This window comes from Rhinolophus sinicus, linkage group LG07 (assembly GCF_036562045.2).
Source record: "Rhinolophus sinicus isolate RSC01 linkage group LG07, ASM3656204v1, whole genome shotgun sequence".
Taxonomy (NCBI): domain Eukaryota; kingdom Metazoa; phylum Chordata; class Mammalia; order Chiroptera; family Rhinolophidae; genus Rhinolophus; species Rhinolophus sinicus.
The window spans coordinates 108,519,580-108,541,174 of record NC_133757.1 but is presented as its reverse complement, the minus strand read 5'-3'; the positions used below and the strand labels follow the sequence as shown (position 1 = coordinate 108,541,174).

The 21,595-nt window shown below is 36.9% G+C and overlaps 1 protein-coding gene across 1 annotated transcript in view; it reads right to left on the bottom strand.

Annotated features, from left to right (window-relative positions):
- Window positions 1–21,576, bottom strand: part of PRMT9 (protein arginine methyltransferase 9) — a 26,043-nt gene extending 4,467 nt beyond the window's left edge. Inside the window, exons 1-9 of the mRNA XM_019730732.2 lie at window positions 21,145–21,576; window positions 18,766–18,914; window positions 15,320–15,556; window positions 14,656–14,823; window positions 12,434–12,536; window positions 11,399–11,505; window positions 5,710–5,902; window positions 3,650–3,833; window positions 1,067–1,778 (exon numbers count right to left, since the gene is read on the bottom strand). Of these exons, the coding sequence (XP_019586291.2) occupies window positions 1,067–1,778; window positions 3,650–3,833; window positions 5,710–5,902; window positions 11,399–11,505; window positions 12,434–12,536; window positions 14,656–14,823; window positions 15,320–15,556; window positions 18,766–18,914; window positions 21,145–21,333 (2,042 nt within the window). The 5' untranslated portion in view covers window positions 21,334–21,576. The remainder of the gene's footprint in view (window positions 1–1,066; window positions 1,779–3,649; window positions 3,834–5,709; window positions 5,903–11,398; window positions 11,506–12,433; window positions 12,537–14,655; window positions 14,824–15,319; window positions 15,557–18,765; window positions 18,915–21,144) is intronic.
- Window positions 21,577–21,595: the final 19 nt, after the last annotated feature.

The window sequence follows — 21,595 nt, the reverse complement described above, 5'->3', positions numbered from 1 at the left end:
TAAATAATAGTATTTTATCAGTGCTAAGTTGCTGAGTGTGATCATTTAGTTGTGTTATGCACAGGAATGCCTTTGTTCTAAGGACACACATGCTAATTGTTAAAATAAGGGTCAAAGTTATGAAGCCAACAGCTAACTACCAAAAGACTCAGCAAACAAAACAATTACCTAGTGTTCATTGTTACTATTGCAATTTTTCTTAAGTTTGAAATCTTGAAACTTTTCAAAATAAAAAGGTGATGGAAAAGTTTACAATAAGTAAACACGCTGCTCTTGAAATAGCTCTCCCTAAAGACTAGCTAATCGGAATTCAAATCATAACCGGGTCATTTGACGAGCACAGAATAGCAAGGCAAGTTAGAGATGATTCATTAGTGCAGTGGCATCAGGCCGATGGAGGGAAGTCATGCTTCTAACCAGGATAATCTCTCTTCACTAAATACAAGCACATGATCATTTAAGTTGTAATAAACCTTATGTACAGATAAGTGTAAAAACGGACTGCACCCTGACCCCCACGCTTTACTCATTTTTGTTATTCCTTTCCTATTACCTTTTTAGCAGTTTAGGTAAACTCCGGTAGACATCGAATCTCCACAAGTGGTGAAATTACATGCCTCTTAACAAAATTACACAGCTTTTCACAAAATCCCTACCTATGTGTTTACCAAACCAGATAGAATTTTAACCCCAAACAGCCACAAAAGGCACCAGAGGGTACTGTTCTATGAAGTTATTAGCAAGCTGAGATTTTATTTTTTCCTTATTTACCCCGAATGTCTTTATCTATTCTGACAGATCTCTACTCAATTCCCTATATTATATATATGCAGTCCAATCCTAAAGCAGGTCTCTTCACACCTACAATGCAGGGGGTCCTTTAAGGGGGAAAAATCAGTACTGATACGCACACAAAAAGAAAGATATGACGTCCCAGGCCTGGAAAGAAATACTTGAGGAACACACAAGGTCATGACTCACTGGTACAGTTATACCATTAAAGAAATAAAAGAATTTACATGAAGTTTGAGCTAAGGAAAACCAACAGTTGCATTTTGTGTTTTACCTGGATATTGCAGCTTTTTCCATTATTTCCTGCTGAATAAGCCCAGATGGCTCAATGACATCCAATATAATTATACTCCACAACTTGTCTGATTTTGGCCTTTGCAACACAGCAGATTCGTCTTCCACATGTCTCAACCAAAACTCTAGTGTTTCTTTAGAAAAGTGATTGGCTTCAGATACGAGGTCCAGAGTGATACGATGCTGGTCTTTCTCCACAGAACTGTAAGGTTTAACCCGCCCAAGTACGCCGGCAATTATAGGCAGAATAGAGAAGCCTTCAGACACATCTAACACGTAGAAAGGTTCAGAAGCATTCTGCTCGGAGTTATTCTGTCCACTTTCACAGCTCATCTCACTATCTTGACTCTCCATGGCCTGACACCGTTTCTCTGGAGTCAGTGAGGACAACACTTTCCTCATGGCCATTTTAAAGCCTTCATGATACGGGATGTTATTAAGCAAAGCAATTTCCGTGGATTCCAACACACATGTCTGCTCCACAGCATCTGGTTTACTGGTCTGAAGGTTAGCCAGGGCACTACAGAGTTCAGCCTCATTTCCTAAAGAGAGCAAGTCTTTGTTCTTGGTAAAACTTTTCCCAACATCCATTTCATAGTCCGAACTGAAAACACTGATATTCTGGATTCTTAAGTAACAATCTTGACAAGACACTTCCATCATCACGTGGTCACCAGGCTTTATCCGGTAGTCTTCATACAGCAGTGAGAAAGAACATCATTATCATTGATGAATGTCAGTGTGTATAAACCTGATGATCAGCATATAAACACATCTGCCCTCCCATTCCCTCCCCCCCATTTTTAAAATCACTACATGGAGGATTACGCATATTGATTTAGAATTAAGTGAATTAATCTATTAATTTCCTACATTAAAAAAAAAAAAAAAACTAGGAAAATCCCTCTAGCTTTATGTAGGGAAAAACTGAGGTTTGAAGATTCATTTAACTCTTACATAGCCTATTGGAGAAATTCAGGAACTACATTATTGCACTGTAACTATCAGTATTCAGTGTTTTCACTACAATCACTAGGTACCATCTGGATCCCCAAGTTGGAGGCTGGAGGAGGGCTAAGGGAACTCTCATTCCTTGGTAATGAAGCCAATAGCAGAGAGATGAAATTCAGGATCAATACCAAACCTCACTTTAGCTTAAAGGGACGTTCTTTAAGAGAAATTTCCAAAAGAACAAAGCAGGATTCGATACAACCTTATCAGTAATATCTCTTAGCTGAAAGTCTTGCAATTTGTTTAGAATTCTGAATATGTAAGGAAAGACTAAGTCCTACAATAGACTATCTCATGCTCTTTTCCATTATCTTTCACACTTGGTAAAACTTTAAATGTACAATCACAATTCCTTCTTACCAGCCCTTGCACCCGTTGAAAATACAAGTTGTTATTCTTGTGTTTAAACATTTAAAATGTCCTTTCCCTTAAGAAGGATTAAAAAAAAAAAAAGACCATGTGACTGTAAGTTACTGAAAGAGGCACAAATAGAAAATGTCACTTATTAAGTGCCAGTCACTGTGGTAGGCATTTTACGTCCATTATCTCTAATAATCCCTCCAAAAGTCCTGCAAGGTAGGCAGCATCATCCCATTCTTACACACCACTTAACAAAAGTTCGGAGAACAACCAGCAAGGCCAGCCAGGGAGTCAGGAAGCAGTGGAGCTGAGACCTGAATCCAATCTATCTGACTAGCCACGACACTACTGATTCCAAGACTGATGACCTTGCCAAATTAGATCCTCGATTGGGAGAAACAGAAATAGCCACTTTTAAAAAGGTAGAATTTGGGCCAGCCCGGTGGCTCAGGAGGTTGGAGAGCCATGCTCCTAACGCCAAGGTCACTGGTTTGATTCCCACATGGGCCAGTGAGCTGTGCCCTCCTCAACTAGACTGAAGACAACGATTTGACATGGAGCTGATGGGTCCTGGAAAAATACACTGTTCCCCAGTTAAAAAGAAAAGAACAAAAACAACTCACATTCTTATTTAAAAAAAAAAAAAAGGTAGAATTTTCCTATGTAATACAATTGCTGTGACATATATTGAAATCCATGAAATTGCTGGTAAAAATAAATGCTATACCAAAAAAAAATACCTTTAATACAGAACTTCCCTAGAGAAGCCCATGGATTCATGAACTCCCTAAAATTGCAAAAGTTTGTACTTACATAAGTGTATGCAGGTCTGTGACCTGGGGCTCCACAGATACCATTAGATTCTGTAAATTCCTGCACTCAGTAACACATTTCCACTATGTTCCATATAAAATGGACCAGCATTTCTCTTATCTACTGGTAACTAGAGTAATCAGAGCTGAAGAAATGATTTAGTCATAGGTATTTTTGAGTGGTATGCAGCAAAGTTGTGTTTTAGTCTCTCTTCTCAACTACATATATCATTTAAAGCCACTTTTAAAAAAGAAAAAAAATTCTGAAAGATTTAACCAATCTTCCTTGATTGAAAACTCATATTCAAAGTAATTTTTTGACACTCAAATACTTAGAGGATTAAAGCGAGAAGTTTGAAAAAAATTACTCAAGATAATACCTGCAAGGTCATGTACGGGGTAGACAGCCTGTTCCCAACATGTTTCCTCACTAGGACTTGTGGATAAACTGTGTTCATCATCCAGCTGGAGTACAAACCAAACCACAATAGCGTCTAGTATGCCTTCTTTAATAACAGGAACACTGATTTTATCAGGTTTCTTAGTTGCAAGACTTTTTAGTTCCTGACAAAAAATGTAAAGGGAATGACAGGATTATATATACTTAATATGTACATGCCCCAATATCACATCACTTTCCACTTCTCTAAGTTCTCAGTCCTGCCAGTGCCGTAAGGGATCAATATCTTGGCACACCCGTAACCATTTAAGGCACACTGGATGGAAAGCTCTATCTATTACCTGGAATACCATGCAGCTATTAAAAACAATGAGGCAGATACATATTACTGATGTAGAAAGACGTTCATGACATATTGTTGAAGTACAGGATATACTATGAATGAGGGCAGTGAATGGCAAAGCAATACAGATTGCTTTGTTTTGTAAAAAGGGTTTGTGTGCAGAAGAATAGAAAGCAAGTCTGAAGACATGCACTTCAAACTGTTAACCTGGAGAAATAAAGGCTTAAATTACAAAAAGGAAGAAAGATACTTTTTCTTTTTCCTTTCTATTCTTCTGTATTACATGAAAGCGTTAAATAGGCAGATATGACTTTCAAAATTAAAGCCTTACTACGTTTTGTTGTTATTATTGCGGCCAAGAAAAAAATAAGAAATCTTGAACAAAAGGATCGCTTTGGGGTCCTTAGCAGCTATCCCACTGTCCTCTACTGGAATGTTGTACTAGAAAAGAAATGCTCTTGAAGCTCAGCCTCAGTAAGCAATGCCAAAATGTGCATTTAGCTCCAGACCACCTCAAGAAAAACCTAGTAACAATTAATAGGTGGAAGCTTTTATTAAATTATGAAAACCTTAGGCCAAAATGACCTTAACAAAGTCTGCTGTTCCCAAGCAGGTTTCATCTAAAAAACTTATGTATTTGAACACTGAACCATACATAAAGATCTCCAGAGAAGGTGTCTATGTAATTTTTCTCAATTTCTTTGGGCACTTTTCTTTACATACTGTGTTTCCCCGAAAATAAGACCTAGCCAGACCATCAGCTCTAATGCGTCTTTTGGAGCAAAAGTTAATATAAGACCCGGTCTTATTTTAATATAAGACCTACTCAAATATATATTATAATATAATATAATATAATATAATATAATATAATATAATATAATTAATATAATATAATATAATATAATATAATATAATATAATATAATATAATATAATATAATATAATATAATACCTGGCTTTATTTTAATGTAAGGCTGGGAATAATATAATACTGGGTCTTACATTAATTTTTGCTCCAAAAGACGCATTAGAGCTGATGGTCCGGCCAGGTCTTATTTTCGGGGAAACACGACAGCACGTCTTCCCACCAACCAGCAACACACACCTAGATATACAAGAGTGAGCAACTTGGCCTGGTTTGCTCAAGACTGTCCCAGTTTCAAAACTGAAAGTTCCACATCTCAGGAACGGCTCAGTCCTGGGCAAACAGAGATGGCTGGTCACCCTAATTGTCATACAATCTAGAGATTTAGATTGCTGTGCATTTCAAGGAATACTGTTCATTTGAAATGGCAGCATGACACAGGGAAAAGTCAGACACATCTAGGCTAGAACTCCTGTCCCGGTTCCACACGTTGCATAATTGGGGGGAATGAATGTGAGCAGCAGCTCCCTCACCTGTATGAGTACAGCACAAGGAGACTGTAACTACTGCATCGTCAGAGCGACCTCAGAACACATGTGAAAGCACCTGGCACCTTACACTTTCCCAGCCAATCTTAGGGATACTTATCTTCGTATTTGAAGTGATAATTTCATGAAGGAATTCTGGTTACTGTTTAATCATTTTCTTTATATAGAGTAAGTGGAATCCCATACAAACTCATAAAATAAGACTGTCCTATGTGTTAATTATTTTAAACAGCAGATGAAGTTTAATTCTCAGAAAGAGTAATTGAATCTTTTTTTTTTACCTGAAGATTGTTGAAGTCTACTGTCATAATTTCAAAGCACTCTGTCAAAGCCACATATCCTCCTGGAACTCGACTCATCTTTTCAGTCGTATAAGGTTCAATTGTTTCTTCGGTATCTGAAGAAGAATAAGCTGGGCTCTGGAATTTCACGTTTGCTGGCAAACAGATCCCAGCAATGTCCTTAATGCCCACCCTGGTGAGAGAGGAAATAAGAGGGGGAGGAAGAAAGAGTGGGTTCTTTTTTAGAACCAAGTAGCACCAACAAATACTGAATCTAGCAAAAATAAGCATAAAAATGAAATAAAACTTCACAAAGATTTCTTAAGCACAATCACATATACAATGACTAACTATTAAGGAAAACACATGATAAATAGGTTTACATTAAAATTAAGGACCTCTGCTCATCAAAAGATACACAGTAAGAAAGTAAAAAGGCAAACTGCTGAATAGATTTGTTAATACATCTATTCAACAAAGGCCTCATATCCAAAATATATTTTAAAATTCCTACAAATTAAAAAGAAAAAAATGGACAGAAGACTTAGACACTTCACAAAAGAGCATATCTAAATGGACAATAAGGATATGGAGACTTGCTCAGATTCATTAGTCATCAGGGAAATGAAGTTAAAACCATACTACACAACCACCAGAATGGGGGAAATAGTCAATACCAAGTGTTGGTGAGACTACAGTCTCATGCACTGTTGGCAGGAATATAAATAGCACCCCTTCGGAAGACTCTCGTTGTACCTACTCAAGCTGAACATACCTATTCCAGATCCACTCTTAATCTAGGAACCTCAATGTGTTTGACATTTCCACTTCTGGGAATATGGCACACAAGAATGCATGCACACCATCACCAAAAAAATGCTCAAGAATGATTATAGCTGTATGATCACCAATGCCCCCAAACCTGGATATAACCTAAATGTCCATCAACTGTAGAGTGGACGAATGAATTGTGCTGTGTTCACACAATGGCATACTATACAGCCAGGAGTATGAACAAACTACACACAAGAACCTGGCTGTGTTGGACAAAACAAGCCCCGCACAAAAAAATACTGTACTACTCTATTTGCATGAAATTCAAACAGGCAAAAATAAGCTATGGTGTTAGAAGCCAGACTGTGGCTACTTGTGGAGGGGAAGGGCGCTGGTAACTGGCAGGAGTTTCTTCCTGAGGACTCCCTGGGGTGGGAGTAATGATCTGAGCACTGGTTACACAGGTCTATCAACTCCCTGCAAGTTCATCAAATCATAAATTTACAATTTATGTACTTGCTATAATTGGCTTGATGCCAATAAAAGTTCACATTAAAAAAACACTTCATGAACACTTTAGCAACACCACTTTGTAAAAGGTAATACTCCAACCTCATCTTATCCCGGAGACATTCATTAGTCTATCTGCCTTGACAGGGTTTCAGAAGTTCAAACAGTCTACTTCTAGAAATTATCTTATTATACTCTCACAAGATGAATTATCAAATGGAATTATTGATTTTAATAATTCTTAATTAAAAGTCACAAGTTATAGAAACAAAAAGGATGTGACAAATAAGTTCTTTTCGTCTTACAAAATACATGAATATAAAGTTATTGTCAAAACTTGCAAACAGTATCGTAAAAAGTGCAATCTACCTTCACAGTACTCCTTCCTCCCCATTTTTTCGCCGTTAAGTTTGATGTGTATCCTTTCACATCTTTTATCTTTATATTTATGTGTGTAATAGTATGTATTTATATTGCTCAGACATTTACATATTTCCCTCTGCTCTTAACTCTTTATTTTGAAAATGATTTCAAATGTATAGAAAAGTTTCTTGGATAGTCTAAAGAACTCCCACATTCTTTAACTGGACTCATCAATTTTTTTAATATTGTGCTACATTTAGTTCATCACATTCTCTTCTCTCCATATGTATTCTTTCTTCTGAACCATTTGAGTAGGTTGCATTCATCACGCTCATTTCTCCCTTAATAGATACTTCAGTGTTATCTTTATTATAAACGGAATTATTTTCTTAATCACAATAGTTATCAAATGCAGTATTATCTAATCTTCATTCCATATTCTATATTTGTCAAATGAATCAATAAGTCAAAAATGTCCTGTATATTTTTTTCTCCCTGATACAGGAATCATGATTTCAATTTAGCTGTCCTGTGTCTTTAATCTCCTTTATGTGGAACAGTTCATCCTTGCTTTGTCTCTTACAACATTAACACTTTTGAAGAAGGCAGGCCACTTATTTTATAGGATGGCCCCCAACCTGGGTTTGTCTGAGGTTTCCTCACATTTAGGTACAGGTTATACATTTTAGATATAATAGTACATACGTGACAACATCCTCAAAGTTTCAAATTTGGAGGAATTTTAGCGTTGATGTTAATTTTGATCACTTGGTTAAAATGTTCTGTGATTTCTTCCCTGTATACTTAACACTTTTCCTTTTGTAATTAATAGGTTATTTGTGAGGAGATACTTTGAAACTATATAAATACACTGATCCTCATCAAATTCTTCCCTTTGATTTAGCATCCATTCATAATTCTTGCCTGCATCTTTTCATGAGGATTGCAAATAGCAATTCTGTGTCATCTATTATGCATTTTGAATTAGCATTCTACTATAAGGAAGAGTTGTCTTTTTATCCCACTGATGTATTTATTGATCTATTTATTGTAAGTAGAGACTCATGGATTCCTATTTTACTCAATACGTTTTAATGCATAACACCTCTTACGCATTTTGGTGTTTAAATTGTCCCAGATTTGGCCAGTGGGAGACACTTCCAAACATACTCCTGTGTCCTTTTAACACTCCCAACACTCAACATGTTCCAGGGTCCTCTTGACTTTGTCCAGCCCCAGTCCTGGAAGCAGCCATTTCTCCAAGGGTGCATACATAGTTCCTTTTGGTGATAAATGGCATTTAGAAACCAAGATTTGAGTACTATGTATGCTCCCTGCTCCTAGTATTATGTACGCTCATTATGCCTTGTGTTTTTCACTAATAGTATATTGTGAACTTCCATGAATGTACATGTATCTTGACTAATTCTTTCTGATATTTGCAAAGTATTACACTAGGTGAATGTTTTACTAAAATATTTTCTTATTGATAAACATTCAGATGGTTTTTTGTTTTAATTTTTCCAACTAGTGTTACTGTAAGCATCCTTTTTACATTCATTGCACACATGTATGAGTATTTATCAGCACAGATTATCAAAAGTGGAAATGCTAGGTCAAGGACTATACACATCTTTAGTTTTGTTAGATAATGCCAAACTGAGCTATTAAAATGTTGCACGAACAGTGTATACATTTTCCACACAACTATAAGAAAACAGGATATCATTTTTAGTATTTGCTAATATAAACAGTTAAAAAATATTACCCTATGGATGTAATTTCCATTTTTCTGATTAATAGACAAATATATTTATGCTTTGATTTAAAAGTTACAAATTTTTATATATGTCACCTGCCTTTTAACTTTATACTGTCTTTCACCAGATGGACTTTTTTCAAATTTTTTAATATGGTCAAATTTGTCAGACTTTCATGGCTTCTAGAACGTGTATTTTTCTTTAGAAAGCCTTCACACTTAATGAATTTTTTACACTTAGATATTTAATTCATCTGGATTTAAAAGTAAGGATCTAACTTTTTTCCCCCAAATAAAGCATACTATCTCCATTTACTGAATAATTTATCCCTGTCCACTGATCTGAAACACCAAACCTGTACCAGGTACTAAATCCCCTATAAATTCAAAGGTCTATATCTGGATTCCTTATTGTGTTCCACTGATCTATTTTTCTCTTTCTACATCAATACATGAACGCTTTTTATTTCTAGTTTTCATATCCAGCAAGGCAAGTTTCAATAGTTTTCTTGGCTATTCCTAAAACATTTGTTTGTTCAGATGAACATAAGATGCAAGTGATTAGGTGCCAAATGGTAATATTTATGATATTTATAGGGGCCCTACTCAGCCATACCTACTCAAACAGAATGTATGGCATTTTTATTTTTACAGAAGTTCCTCTGGTGCTTCTGTTGTACAGTCAGACACTCATTTGCTATATAAATGAGTCAGTGAAGAAGGAATGGCAGATTTTTTGAAATGGTAGATACCAGTCATTTAATTTCTACTTCACTAGGCAAACGATTTTAGTGATTTTTCTATAAAAATAAAATATAAAGAAAAACTATGGAGGGAAAGAAGTCTAGAAATACGTTATAGCAAGAAATCTCAAGGAGCTACAACCTAGTTTTTTGGTGGGCAATTGAGCAATGTGTCTTTATAGCCTGAAAAATATACATACACTTCAACTCAGTGGTTCTTTATTAAGGTAGTTATCCTAAGAAACAATAAAGACAAGTCCACTAGGACATAAATACAAAGATATTTACACTTGTTTTTAAAAGCAGAAAAGTGGAAGCAACCTAAAAATTCTAAATTCTGGGAACTACACTAGGAAATTGATTTTTAAAAATCATGAAGTAAATCTATCAACATAAAGAGGCTCACAATGAAAAAGCAAATATATTTACTGTTACTTCTGAAACAAAATTAAATTTATACACAAACACATTTACTTACACAGAGCTGACACTCAAACAGTGCACTCTAATTCAGCCAATCTGCTCATTAAGACCACTATCTGTTTTGTTGATTCCCTGTGCTCTACCAATCACAAAATATTTTTACTTATCACCCTGTAGTATGCATAGAAAAGTGGAAGGAAGACTATACAACAAGGATAAACAGTAGTTATCTACAGCAATTATCAGAATGATTTTTAGTTTATTCTTTTACTCATCAGTATTTCCTAAAATATTTATATTTCAATTACCACTAATAGGTTATTGGAAGGGGGTGCCCGCTTAAAAAGTCTTTAAAAAAATATGAATCAGTATTTTACCAAAAAAAAAAACAAACAAACAAACCAAAAAAACCATTCATTAATGTTCAAGAAAAAAACTGTTACCAAGAAGCTTCTGTAACTACAAACATTTTCATCTGTATCAGAGTTGATAAGTAAATCTCACAATCTCAAAAGAGTATACCGTGTTTCCCCGAAAATAAGACCTCACTGGACCATCAGCTCTAATGCGTCTCTTGGAGCAAACATTAATATAAGACCCGGTCTTGTTTTACTACAATATAAGACCCAGTCTTATATAATGTAATGCAATATAAGACCGGGTCATATGTTAATTTTTGCTCCAAAAGACGCATTAGAGTTGATGGTCCAGCTAGGTCTTATTTTTGGGGAAACACGGTAGTATTAATGAAACTATTAAGAAGAAGGAATGGGGGAAATAAATTAAAAATAAAACTATTTTCACATTGGTAATTTTTATTTCACTTTCAACTAAAATAAGTCTGAACTTAATATTTTTGTACATGAATCTATTACAAAAAGATACTGAGTTGTATCAAAAATAATTTTCCAGTAGAAAACTGAAAGCTGGTTTTAATACTAGAGTCCTATTTTAAAAGAAAGTTAAAAATCAGAAAAAAAAATTTAGACTAGAATAAACATCATGAATTTAAAAGTCAGAAAACTACAAATTCTCATACAAATATTCATCGAAGAACCTCTAAAGTACAGTCTACTTAAAATTAAGACTTTTAGAAATTTACCATTTAATCACTTACCTATGATATCTCCTTATCTCTGCACATTCTACTGCCATCCCAAAGATAACAGCACTTGCTGGTATAACTTTCCCATACTTTTCACAATTATCATTGTCACCTTTGGTCTAAAAATGTAACAATAAAATTATATTCAATTATATGTATGCAAAAATATGTATGATGACAAGCTATGAAAATTAGTAAGAAAAAACAACAATAGGTAAGAATAAACAGGTTAAGGGTTTTTTTCTTCAAAAAGTTTCTTTTCATTGCTATACGTATGTATATATGTTATACATATATATAATATATATTCATATATATTTTTTAACAGTATAAATAGAAAGGGATGAAGGGAAGGGGGAGCTGTAAGTCTATAAGCCTGCATACAGCAAGAGTATTGGTATGACTTTGAGAAGTCAAAATCATCATTACCTACTTAAAAACAAACTGCCCTTCTTTTCAACCTTTAATAAGCTATTTTAAATCCAAATCGTTTTGTGTAAGTAGTGACTTCTTACCACGTTAAAACCTTTTCATTCATAATATGTATTATATAAACCAAATCTACAACTTATGAGCCACTGAGAGAATTTTAATGAAAAATATAATTTGGCAATTATACGAGTTAGTCCTGTCAACTCAGTGGCCTGGATTCAACGAATACCTTAAAACCGTACCATGCCAGCTATCACTACACTCCCTTTTGATAATACGCCACAAATCCAAGCAGTGAGTGCTGTGAGATTGAAAGTATTTCCCTTTTTCAACCCTACTCGAGAATTCCACAGTCAGTCCTTCATAATGTAACCTCAATTCCTGTGACTTCCCTTCGGGAGTATTTTTTGCCTGCACACCCCACTTGGGCACGCAGGTGCACATTACGTTATGTTATTAAATGTTTGTATTTGCACCGATTTTTTCTAACTACACACTATGTACCTTGATGGTGGGATGTATTTCATACAGCTTTGCCAATGTGCTAGGGGCTCAATAAATATCTGTTAAAATAACGAATTCTTAATACAATTTAAGTCTTTTCATGCCGCTTACCTTTGGCTGCAAAAGTAAATGTTCCCATGCGTGAATCAAACTCTCCACAATTCCTTCTCCAAATAAACCTGCATCGACAGTTTCGGTTACAACTAGGGACACTCTATAGAATGATTTTTTAAAGATATATGTAAGTAAAATATCACGCTGTTTATATAAAGATGTCAAAGCTGAGAGAAGGAAGAGTATATTAGAGAAAAAGCCCATACGTAAACGTTTTCTAATACATTTCATTTTTAGTATCTACTCTTGAATCTTGAGGAACTTGATTCTACTGTTCCTCAGGCCACTTCTGCTCTCTACTTCCGGTTGGGGGAAGGGGCAGGCACACCTTCACTTGACCCTGCACCTACTCGGATTATTCCTTCATTGCCTAAATCCTCAAGAATGGTTTATACCCATCACCTTTACCAGCTCCCCTCCTTAACACTGAGTAATTGAACTTCTATCCCCAACAGTCTATAAAAACACTATTGTCAATGACTCCCCTACTTATCAAAATGAATAATCTTTCTCAGTTTTCATTTTCCTTGATCTACAAATAATATTTAATACAGGTGAGAAGCTCTGCATCTCAAAATCCTTCTCTACCTTCATTATCCATGTTTACCTCTTACACTTTGTATCTCTTTTATTATTTCTCTTCCTTTACCCACTATATGCGAGTTTTCATGAAAGTCTAGTCCACAGAGCTCTGATTTTGTCCTTTCTTTCTAGCAAATTTCACTCAAAGACACCAAAAAAAGTCTCCCTTCTCTGAACTTCTTTAGCACTTACTGCCAATAGCATTCATTTGTGCAGTGAGAAGATTGAAAAAAAAAATCATGACTATTTCTTATTTTCCCATCTCGATTATAGGTGCCTTGAGAACAAAAACAACCTTGGTGTCCCCACAGTGCCTAAACCACATAAATATTTATGGCTGTGTACATTTAGTGGAAGGTACCTCAAATCATCTAGTCCAACATCTTCAAGTCTCTAGATTTGTTCAAGTCAAAATAAATTAATAATGGAGTCTGTACTGGAATCAGTATCTCCTTATTCAAAGCCAGGAGATCTTTCTACAACACTATCTGGGAGAAAAAGGTAGATTAAATTAAGGTAACTTTGAGTCATGCAATGGACTGAATTGTGTACCACCAAAATTCATGTTGCAGTCCTAACCCGCAGTGTGACTCTTTGCAGAGAGGGTCTTTAGGAGGTAAGTAAGTAAATGAGAAGGGCAAAGCCCTAATCTCATAGAACTGGTGTCTGTATAAAAGTGGAAGAGCCACCAGGAATCTTTCTCCCTCTCCTCACATGCACAGAGGAAAGGTCATGCAAGGACATGGCAGGAAGGCAAGCCAGGAAGAACCCTCATTAGAAATCAATCTTGCCGGCTCCCTTGATCATAGACTTCTAGCCTCAAGAACTCTGAAAAAATATCTGTTAAGACACCTAGTCTGCATTATTTTGTTACAGTGGACTGAGCAGAATAAAACAATTCAGGACACTATTTCTATAAAATGAGTATAATATCTGCTTCAACAATCTAATAGGACTTCTTTCTAATAAAACAAATGTAGAGACCATTGAAAACCACAAGTATGCTGTAAATATAAATACTATTATACATATATGGATGACTATTAAAAATCATAATCCAAATGACAACACAGTATCATTAACTAAGATGAGAAGACAGACTGCCCAGGAGAGGTAGTAAAATAAGCACTACATAGAGAAAACTCTGTATCTAAAATAAGTGTTGGACCAAATGATTTTAAATCCCTTCCAGCTCTAAAATTCCATCACCTTTGTGACACTTCCAAAGCTTTTATTTTAGCCAACGATATTAACACAAAAAGTGATGAAGTCCATCAAGCCTGATCAACTCACGTATCATTTTTTAAGTACCATTTTTAAATACTGATCGACCACATAGGAGGTATTATCCGTTTTCTGCAGCTAGAACATTGAAATGAACAAAGGTAAAGTAACTTGCTAAAAGTCAAGATTATTAAGTTCCTTGCCACAAATTTTTCTCAAGGTCTTTTAATATTTTTTTTATCAAGAATATGACCTTATGAAAATCCATCTTATGCTAAACTAGCCTATATCCAACTCTTTACAATATAATGGTTTTAGCATTTTTGTTTGGATTAGAAGCTAGAAATGTATCTTAATTTTTAAAAAATAAAACAGCGGATTATAAACACTAAAATTAGTTTACATTACAATACCTTTCAGGAATGTGTTTTGGAATTTCTATGTCAAGCGACTTCATATGTAAGAGTGTGATCCCTGCTTCCATCTGGTTTGCTGCCACTACATCACAGGCAAGTTCATACATGGTCTTGGATAACTCACAGGCATACACTGAGTGCGCTCCAGCTTTTTTAGCAAACATGCTGTAAGGGGAAACAGTGCTCCATCAATAAAAAATAATCCACTGTATTTTTTCAAATTTTAGTGGTATTATGATACTTAAACATGGGTTTTCCTTTTTATTCTTTAACACAACCATTATTCATTCCACATTAAAAAATTAACTAATATTCTTGTTAAGAAACTAATCAGACAATACATCATGACATCCACCCTATTAAGATACAATTGGTATGAAGAATGCTAATATATTTAAACAACTAGATTCAATCAGAAGCATTAATATGTAAAAAATACTATTAAAATTCATTATGCAAAATTTCAATAACCCCCAAGTTTTCTTTGTAGTTATGTCCAGTTTTTGATACAGCAAAAAGATAGTGAAAAATACAATAGCTGCATGAATAATCTTAACAAGAAATAAATTAAACTGTTTTTAAATTGCAGTTAAATATTCCATATTTAGTACAAACTTTAATTTACATTAGTATACACTAACATGCTATTAAAACAACAAACCTTAGTATTCCAGTTCCTGCTCCGATGTCCAAAACACTTTTGGAGCCCAAACAAACTGCCTTTTGGATGGCTGCATTATAAATCGTATTCCTTTTGGTGTCATTAAGCATGATAAAGTGCCAGCGTTCCACCAACCAGTTTGCAACACGATAAAAATTCTCCTTTGCATCACTGAAATCAGGGTTTAGCTTCACTGCTTTATGAAAATACCCAGCTGCTTCATCTCTAAAGCCCATCCTAGAGTAAAAAATGACAAAATATTCAATTATCCACCATCAATTACAGGGCTTTTGTTCACGCCATTCATCTGGCCTGAGATCTCGCACCAGCACCCGAACCCTAACCAACTGAAGTGCCACCTCCTGTGGGAAGTCTCTGGTGAGGACTGCAATCCTCGCTCACTTCTTTCTTGTCTGAACACCTGTGTTTATGCATTCCAGGAGACTACCAAGTACCTGACTATACATTCCTATTGTATTATAGTATAGCAGCTTTCAAAGACATCCTGCGTTTAACCAACATACTAGAACACCAGTGCTTTCTACAAACCATTCTCTCTGTAAAACAGACCAACGCCGATGGCTAGCAGGCTCCGCGCTGGCGTGCCTGCATCCTTTGTCACAGGAACTCATCAGGTCAGACAGTCATCTAGAATCAGCTTGACGTGCTGCCAGATCAGTTTACAGCAGTTGTGCTTGTTACTATAATTATATATTTTACTTAAATATTACAGAAATGAAATAAGTATCACTGCAAAAAGAGAGCCATTGTTTCTAAGCTAAATGCTTTGGAAAAAATCAACAGCAAGAAAAACTATCAAACCGTCTAGAACAGTGCTTCTTAAACTATTCAGGGTGAAGAACTCCGCGCGCCTCCCCGCCCCCCCACCCCCGTGCCCCTCCTAATCATGTGTAGACCGAATACAGTTGTAGTACCCAAAGTTAGTACGCAGCTCACACATCAGATTTCAGCAGCACCCAAACTGGTTCACACTGGTCAACAAGTGAGTTCCCTGATCACACGCTTGGATTTACTGCACTGTCAAACTGCTATTTATATTTTTAAATCAATAATCTGTTGAATCAATGCCAAACCTGCTCCTAATAATTTCCTAGGTTTGTGCTTCTCTTAGTCTTGATCCTTAATATATTATTCCGTTTTCTTAAATGGCAATGATAATCTAAAAATTAAATGATCCAGTCAATTAACCTATACCTCACAATAAAAGACTCAACATGTGTGTCAACATCAACAAACTATAAGAACACGATTTTTCTTTTTAAGATTTTTATTAAAAAAATATAGCTAATATACACCGTTTTATCAGTTTCAGGTGTACTCCATAGTTGTTCAACGTTTATATACCTAAAGAAGTGATCACACCATTTTTTCTTTCAAAGAAAAAAAAGACGTTAACTTCCTGATTCATAAATATATTTTGTTTAAATCTGATGCTGTTTGACTAACACAGGTTGTAAAGTTGACACATTCCAGACACAAATTTTATTTCACAAATAAATGTCAGGAAAGAAAACTATCATTTACTGTGCATATCTTTTTCTCCTGGAACAATGATTCTCTTGGTGGGGAGCAAGTCATCACTGTTTTGATGAGAAAAGTAGAGTTGAATAAAAGCTAATAACCACTGTCCTAGAGAACAAAAGTAAACCGTATAACAAAAGCCGCGTACATACTGTCACAAATTCTGAACTGCCTGTGTATGAACTCAAAATGTTACGTAGTTACATCTCCCCAAAGCAAATTAACACCAAGTATTTTCAGTCTCAATGATTCGTAATTGCTCAGACTAATGTCTTACAACAATAGGCCACCGACAGTTACAAGCTGCCAAAAGTGTGTAGCTCTCCAATTTCCTGTTGAGTTTGTCCTGAAACGTAAGTCTTATAACATTATGATCATGACATGTGTATAATCTGGAAATATAACTGAATCCTACAGAGTAACTCCACTCACATAAACTGAAGAACTAAAGAAAACCTTGAAATTAAATTATAAATTTCTAACTAATTTGAGGAATTATTTAAAAATATTTTGAAATGAATTAAATTTCATTTAAATGGAAAACAGTTGTTAACTTGTAGAGATGGACTGTGGGGGCAGAGCCCCAGAGAGTGGTTTCCAGGCTCTCGGCCTCACATAGACAGGTGCTGGCTCAGGTAGTAAATGGCCAACTGTGATTGCATGGCCATCAGCTGTGGCTAGTTGGCCGTCAGCTGTAACCAGTGAGCCATTGGCCACAATATAACTGCTGTGGCTACGAGGAAGAGAAGGGAGAAGAGAAAGAATGGGGCTAGCAAGAAGATGGCGGCTGGGCTGGCAAGCGTGGATGGCGGTTTGCGGACAGTGTGGATCCAGCCTCCAGTGAGAGTATAGTGCTGCCAGAGAGAATATAGTGGTATGACTCCCCTACCTATGGCTCCGTGGGTGTTCCTTTTCGGCCTCACCATGTCCTGCGTTCTTGTGTGGGGAGCGGGAGCAGAGACCCCGCAGGCCTCCCTGCATGACAAATGGCGCAGCGAGCAGGGTCTCCCGCATGACATGGACTTTGTATATCTGGATCAGGTTAGCTGTCCATGTGAACAAACGGACAATCTGCCTTCTTTTCTCAGTTATTATCATATTCTACAACTAGAAACTATCAAATACCTGTCTCTTAAAGGAGTACTCATTTCACCTCCCCAGGTCATTTCGATTAAGACTATTAAGTGGTATTAGCCGTTATATTACTGAGGCTTACCAATAAAAGTTTGATAAAGGTATTTCTTATATACAACTTTTCATAGGAAAAAACTTAGTATGACCAAATGAGCAAAGCAATAAAATAAGAGAACAACTGCTAGAACATGTAAAATGATCTTACTATCCAGAGCGGGGCATTCTAACGGTGTTTCTTAAACAAGAATTCTCCCTTTCCTTCATAAAAAGCAGATACCAGATTTATCAAAACAAAAAATTTTGATTTTTACCAGTTTTCCTAATTATAAACTTTCTCTGGAGAACAGAAAGCAATTCCAAAGGCAAATTTCTGGCAAGTTCCAGACAACAGATTTATAAGTTCCCTGGCAAGGTACCACAGTGAATTCTCTGCCATCCTGTGCCATCCTTCTATGTCCTTCCCAACAAGGTCTGGATCTCAGACCTCCTAGTAAGGAGTTGGAATCTTCCCTGATACTCTGTCTCAGCCCTGGGGTAGTGGCTATTATGCATATATTATATAATATTCAAATTGCTCTGTTATTACATATTATATCTGCTATTCCTGTATTCTTCTGAGTTCTCTTTATAGCTTACTAGCCAATCCCTCATTACTCTGATCCTGTTATAGTTATTAATTCTTTATGTTAAACTTTCCCTGTTCAAATTACTTTCCAATTTATCCCTGATCCAGAATAATTCTTAACAAGTAATATGAAATCGCTACCCACCTGAAGAGATGCTCCCCCATACTATTGCAAATCACTTCATCATCAGGAAATAGTTCCAAGGCTTGCTCATAGCAACCAAGTAAGTCTTGTGTTCTATTGAGAGCATCGAGCTCTTCAGCCCACCTGAAGAGCGTATACTGAAAAGTTTCCTTTACAAAAGAAAAAACAGTAAATTAGTCAATAATAAAAATGATGCAAGAATATACATAACACTGGTTGAAGATTCCACAGAGAATAAAACTTAACTATTATTGAGCGATCATCTTAAATTTTATTTAACTTTAAAAGGCGCTCTTTGCTAAACAAATACATAAATGAATAAGTTGTAGCACTTTCATGGTAATAAGATGCAGAATTAGACAGTTGGACCACTCTTTAAACTCTCTCCATTCTTAGCTGCCTTTTCGCATTCTCCACCTACTTCTTTTTTGTGGGCTCCTTCGTTTTAGGAGTTGGTCCTTGGCTGTCTTTTCCCATCCATCCATCCCCAGTGCATGAACCATCAGCTATGTGCTGATGACTCACATCTACATCTCTAATCAAGACCCTCTCTTCTGACCCTCACTCATAGACAACTTCCTATCAGTAATCTCAACCAGGAATGCGCCCTCAGTGCGCAAAGTGTGCAAAGCATAGCAATGAACAACACAAATCCTGTTCCTAGCCTCACAGAGGCCTCTAGAGGGAATTTTAACATACAATTTTGAGAAAAATGTTCTAAACTGAACCCATCATATTCCTCTCACACAGGATATAAAGTTAAGGAACCACCCAACCACAAATCATGAAGTCATCTTATAATGGTACCCTAACTCCAACACAATTGGTTTCAAACCCAGCCAATTCTCTCATATCTTTAAATCTGTCACGTCCTGTACATCCCGAGTGTTACACCAGAATCTGACCCTTGTAACCACTCGCTGGGCTATAGCAATAGCCTTTGCACTGTCACCTTCACTCCAATTATAAATCCCTCCACACAGACATTCTCCACACTGCAACACAGTGGAATGAGAGAAGGATTTAGTGATTCCAGGTTTATCATGAACACTTTTTACATCATCTTCACATATTTTATACAGAAGAGTTGATACCTGAAACTGAGCCGTGATGAAGGAAAGAATAGGGAAGACGATTCCAGGGTGTGAGGGGGGAAAGGTACAGTTATATGAAATGGATCAGGGAATCAATCAATAGGTAAGCAGGTTGCTGTGGCTGAAGTGTGGGTATAGGAAGTAAGGGGAGTAGCAGGAAATAAGACTAAAGAGATGGGTCTTTTGCAAAGAAATATGGACTTTGTTCTCCAGGAAACAGTTAGTTACTGAACCCTACTGAATGCCAGGCACTGAAATGTGAATCTTAGATATATTGCTAATACACACTCTTATAAGAAAGGTTTTGTTCCAGAACAAAGAACAGAGGGAAATAGCGCTCAGATTGATCCATTTTATTCTACGGCTGCCTACACTTTTTCTCCGCCTTTAAGCCAGCTGGTCCTGAAATTTACCCTAAATTTATGTGAATTACCGATGTCTAGCTGCTACTGATATCTATTGGATGGAAGCAGGAATATTGCTAAACGTGCTACACTGCACAGGACAACCCTCCACGACAAAGAATCATCCCATTCAAAATGTCAACAGTACTGAGGCAGAGAAACCCTGACTGAAATAAAGCAAAGTAGTTTGAGGCTGATAATTGAATGCAAAATTAAATCATTTTTTGAAATTTAGCTTATAAAATAACTTGAAAAAATATACAGCATTTCAACACAACAACTGTAACAAATAATCCAACAACTGAAGCTTAAAGAATGCATCATCAAATGATTAGGCTAATTTTAAACTTTATTCAACTCCATAAACTCACATGTCTTCTACAAACAAGGGCAAGTGCAAAGGCCCTGAGGCAGGAACTGGAATTCAATATAGGAGGTGAGAGACATCACCTGAGGCTTCATCTGCAATATAGCCTTAGGAATTTGAGTTAGAAGGAAGTTTCGAAATAGGGAAGTGATGTCATCTGACTTTTGTTATGAAAAATTCACACTGGCCGCGTTGTGGTAAGACTGCAGGAGAAAGCCTAGCTGCACATCTACTGCAACAGTCAAGAGAAGACTGGGGCTCGAACCAGGATAGTAAAGAAGAAAGTAGTGAGAAGCACTAAGACTGGACAGGTTCTGAAGGTGGGGCAGGAAGGGTTTTCTGATGGGGTGGGGGTGGGTGTGCACAAAAGAAAGGAGTCAGGACTACACAGTAACTGTTAATAGCAAACACAGCCACCCACCTTAGCCCCCTTCTCCCAATTATTTACGTATATAGTTTTTACGAAAAGAACAGAGGATCCGCCCGCAAGTGGGAGAAAGAAGGGCCCCATCACCTTCACATCGTCTTTCAGCTCCGGCGCCAGGCTGAGCACGAGGAGGTAGTGGGCATAGGCGGTGCCGAAGTCCTGGGCGCGCATGCAGTGCTCGGCGCTCTGCAAGGACCGCGATACCAGCTCGTCCCGCCCGGCTGCCCCGGCGCTACTCCTGGCGCCCCGGCGGGGCCTGGGCCGCGAGTTCGGCATGACAGTCACCGCCCTAAGCTTGCGCTTGTATCACCAAAAGGAAGACGCCTTGGTAAGTGGAGCGAGGAAACTGTCTCGATGGCTACACGTCCATGCGACGAACTACAGCGCGAGAAGCGACAGAGGTAGTTACCCCTCCGCGGCTGGCGAGCGAGCCCACCGCGGCCAAACGAAAGCCCCGCCCCCTCCCTAAACGTCGGGCGCCGCACTTCGCGGCGCACATCCCTGCAACTACACGCTCCGACCGACGGCGCACGCTACG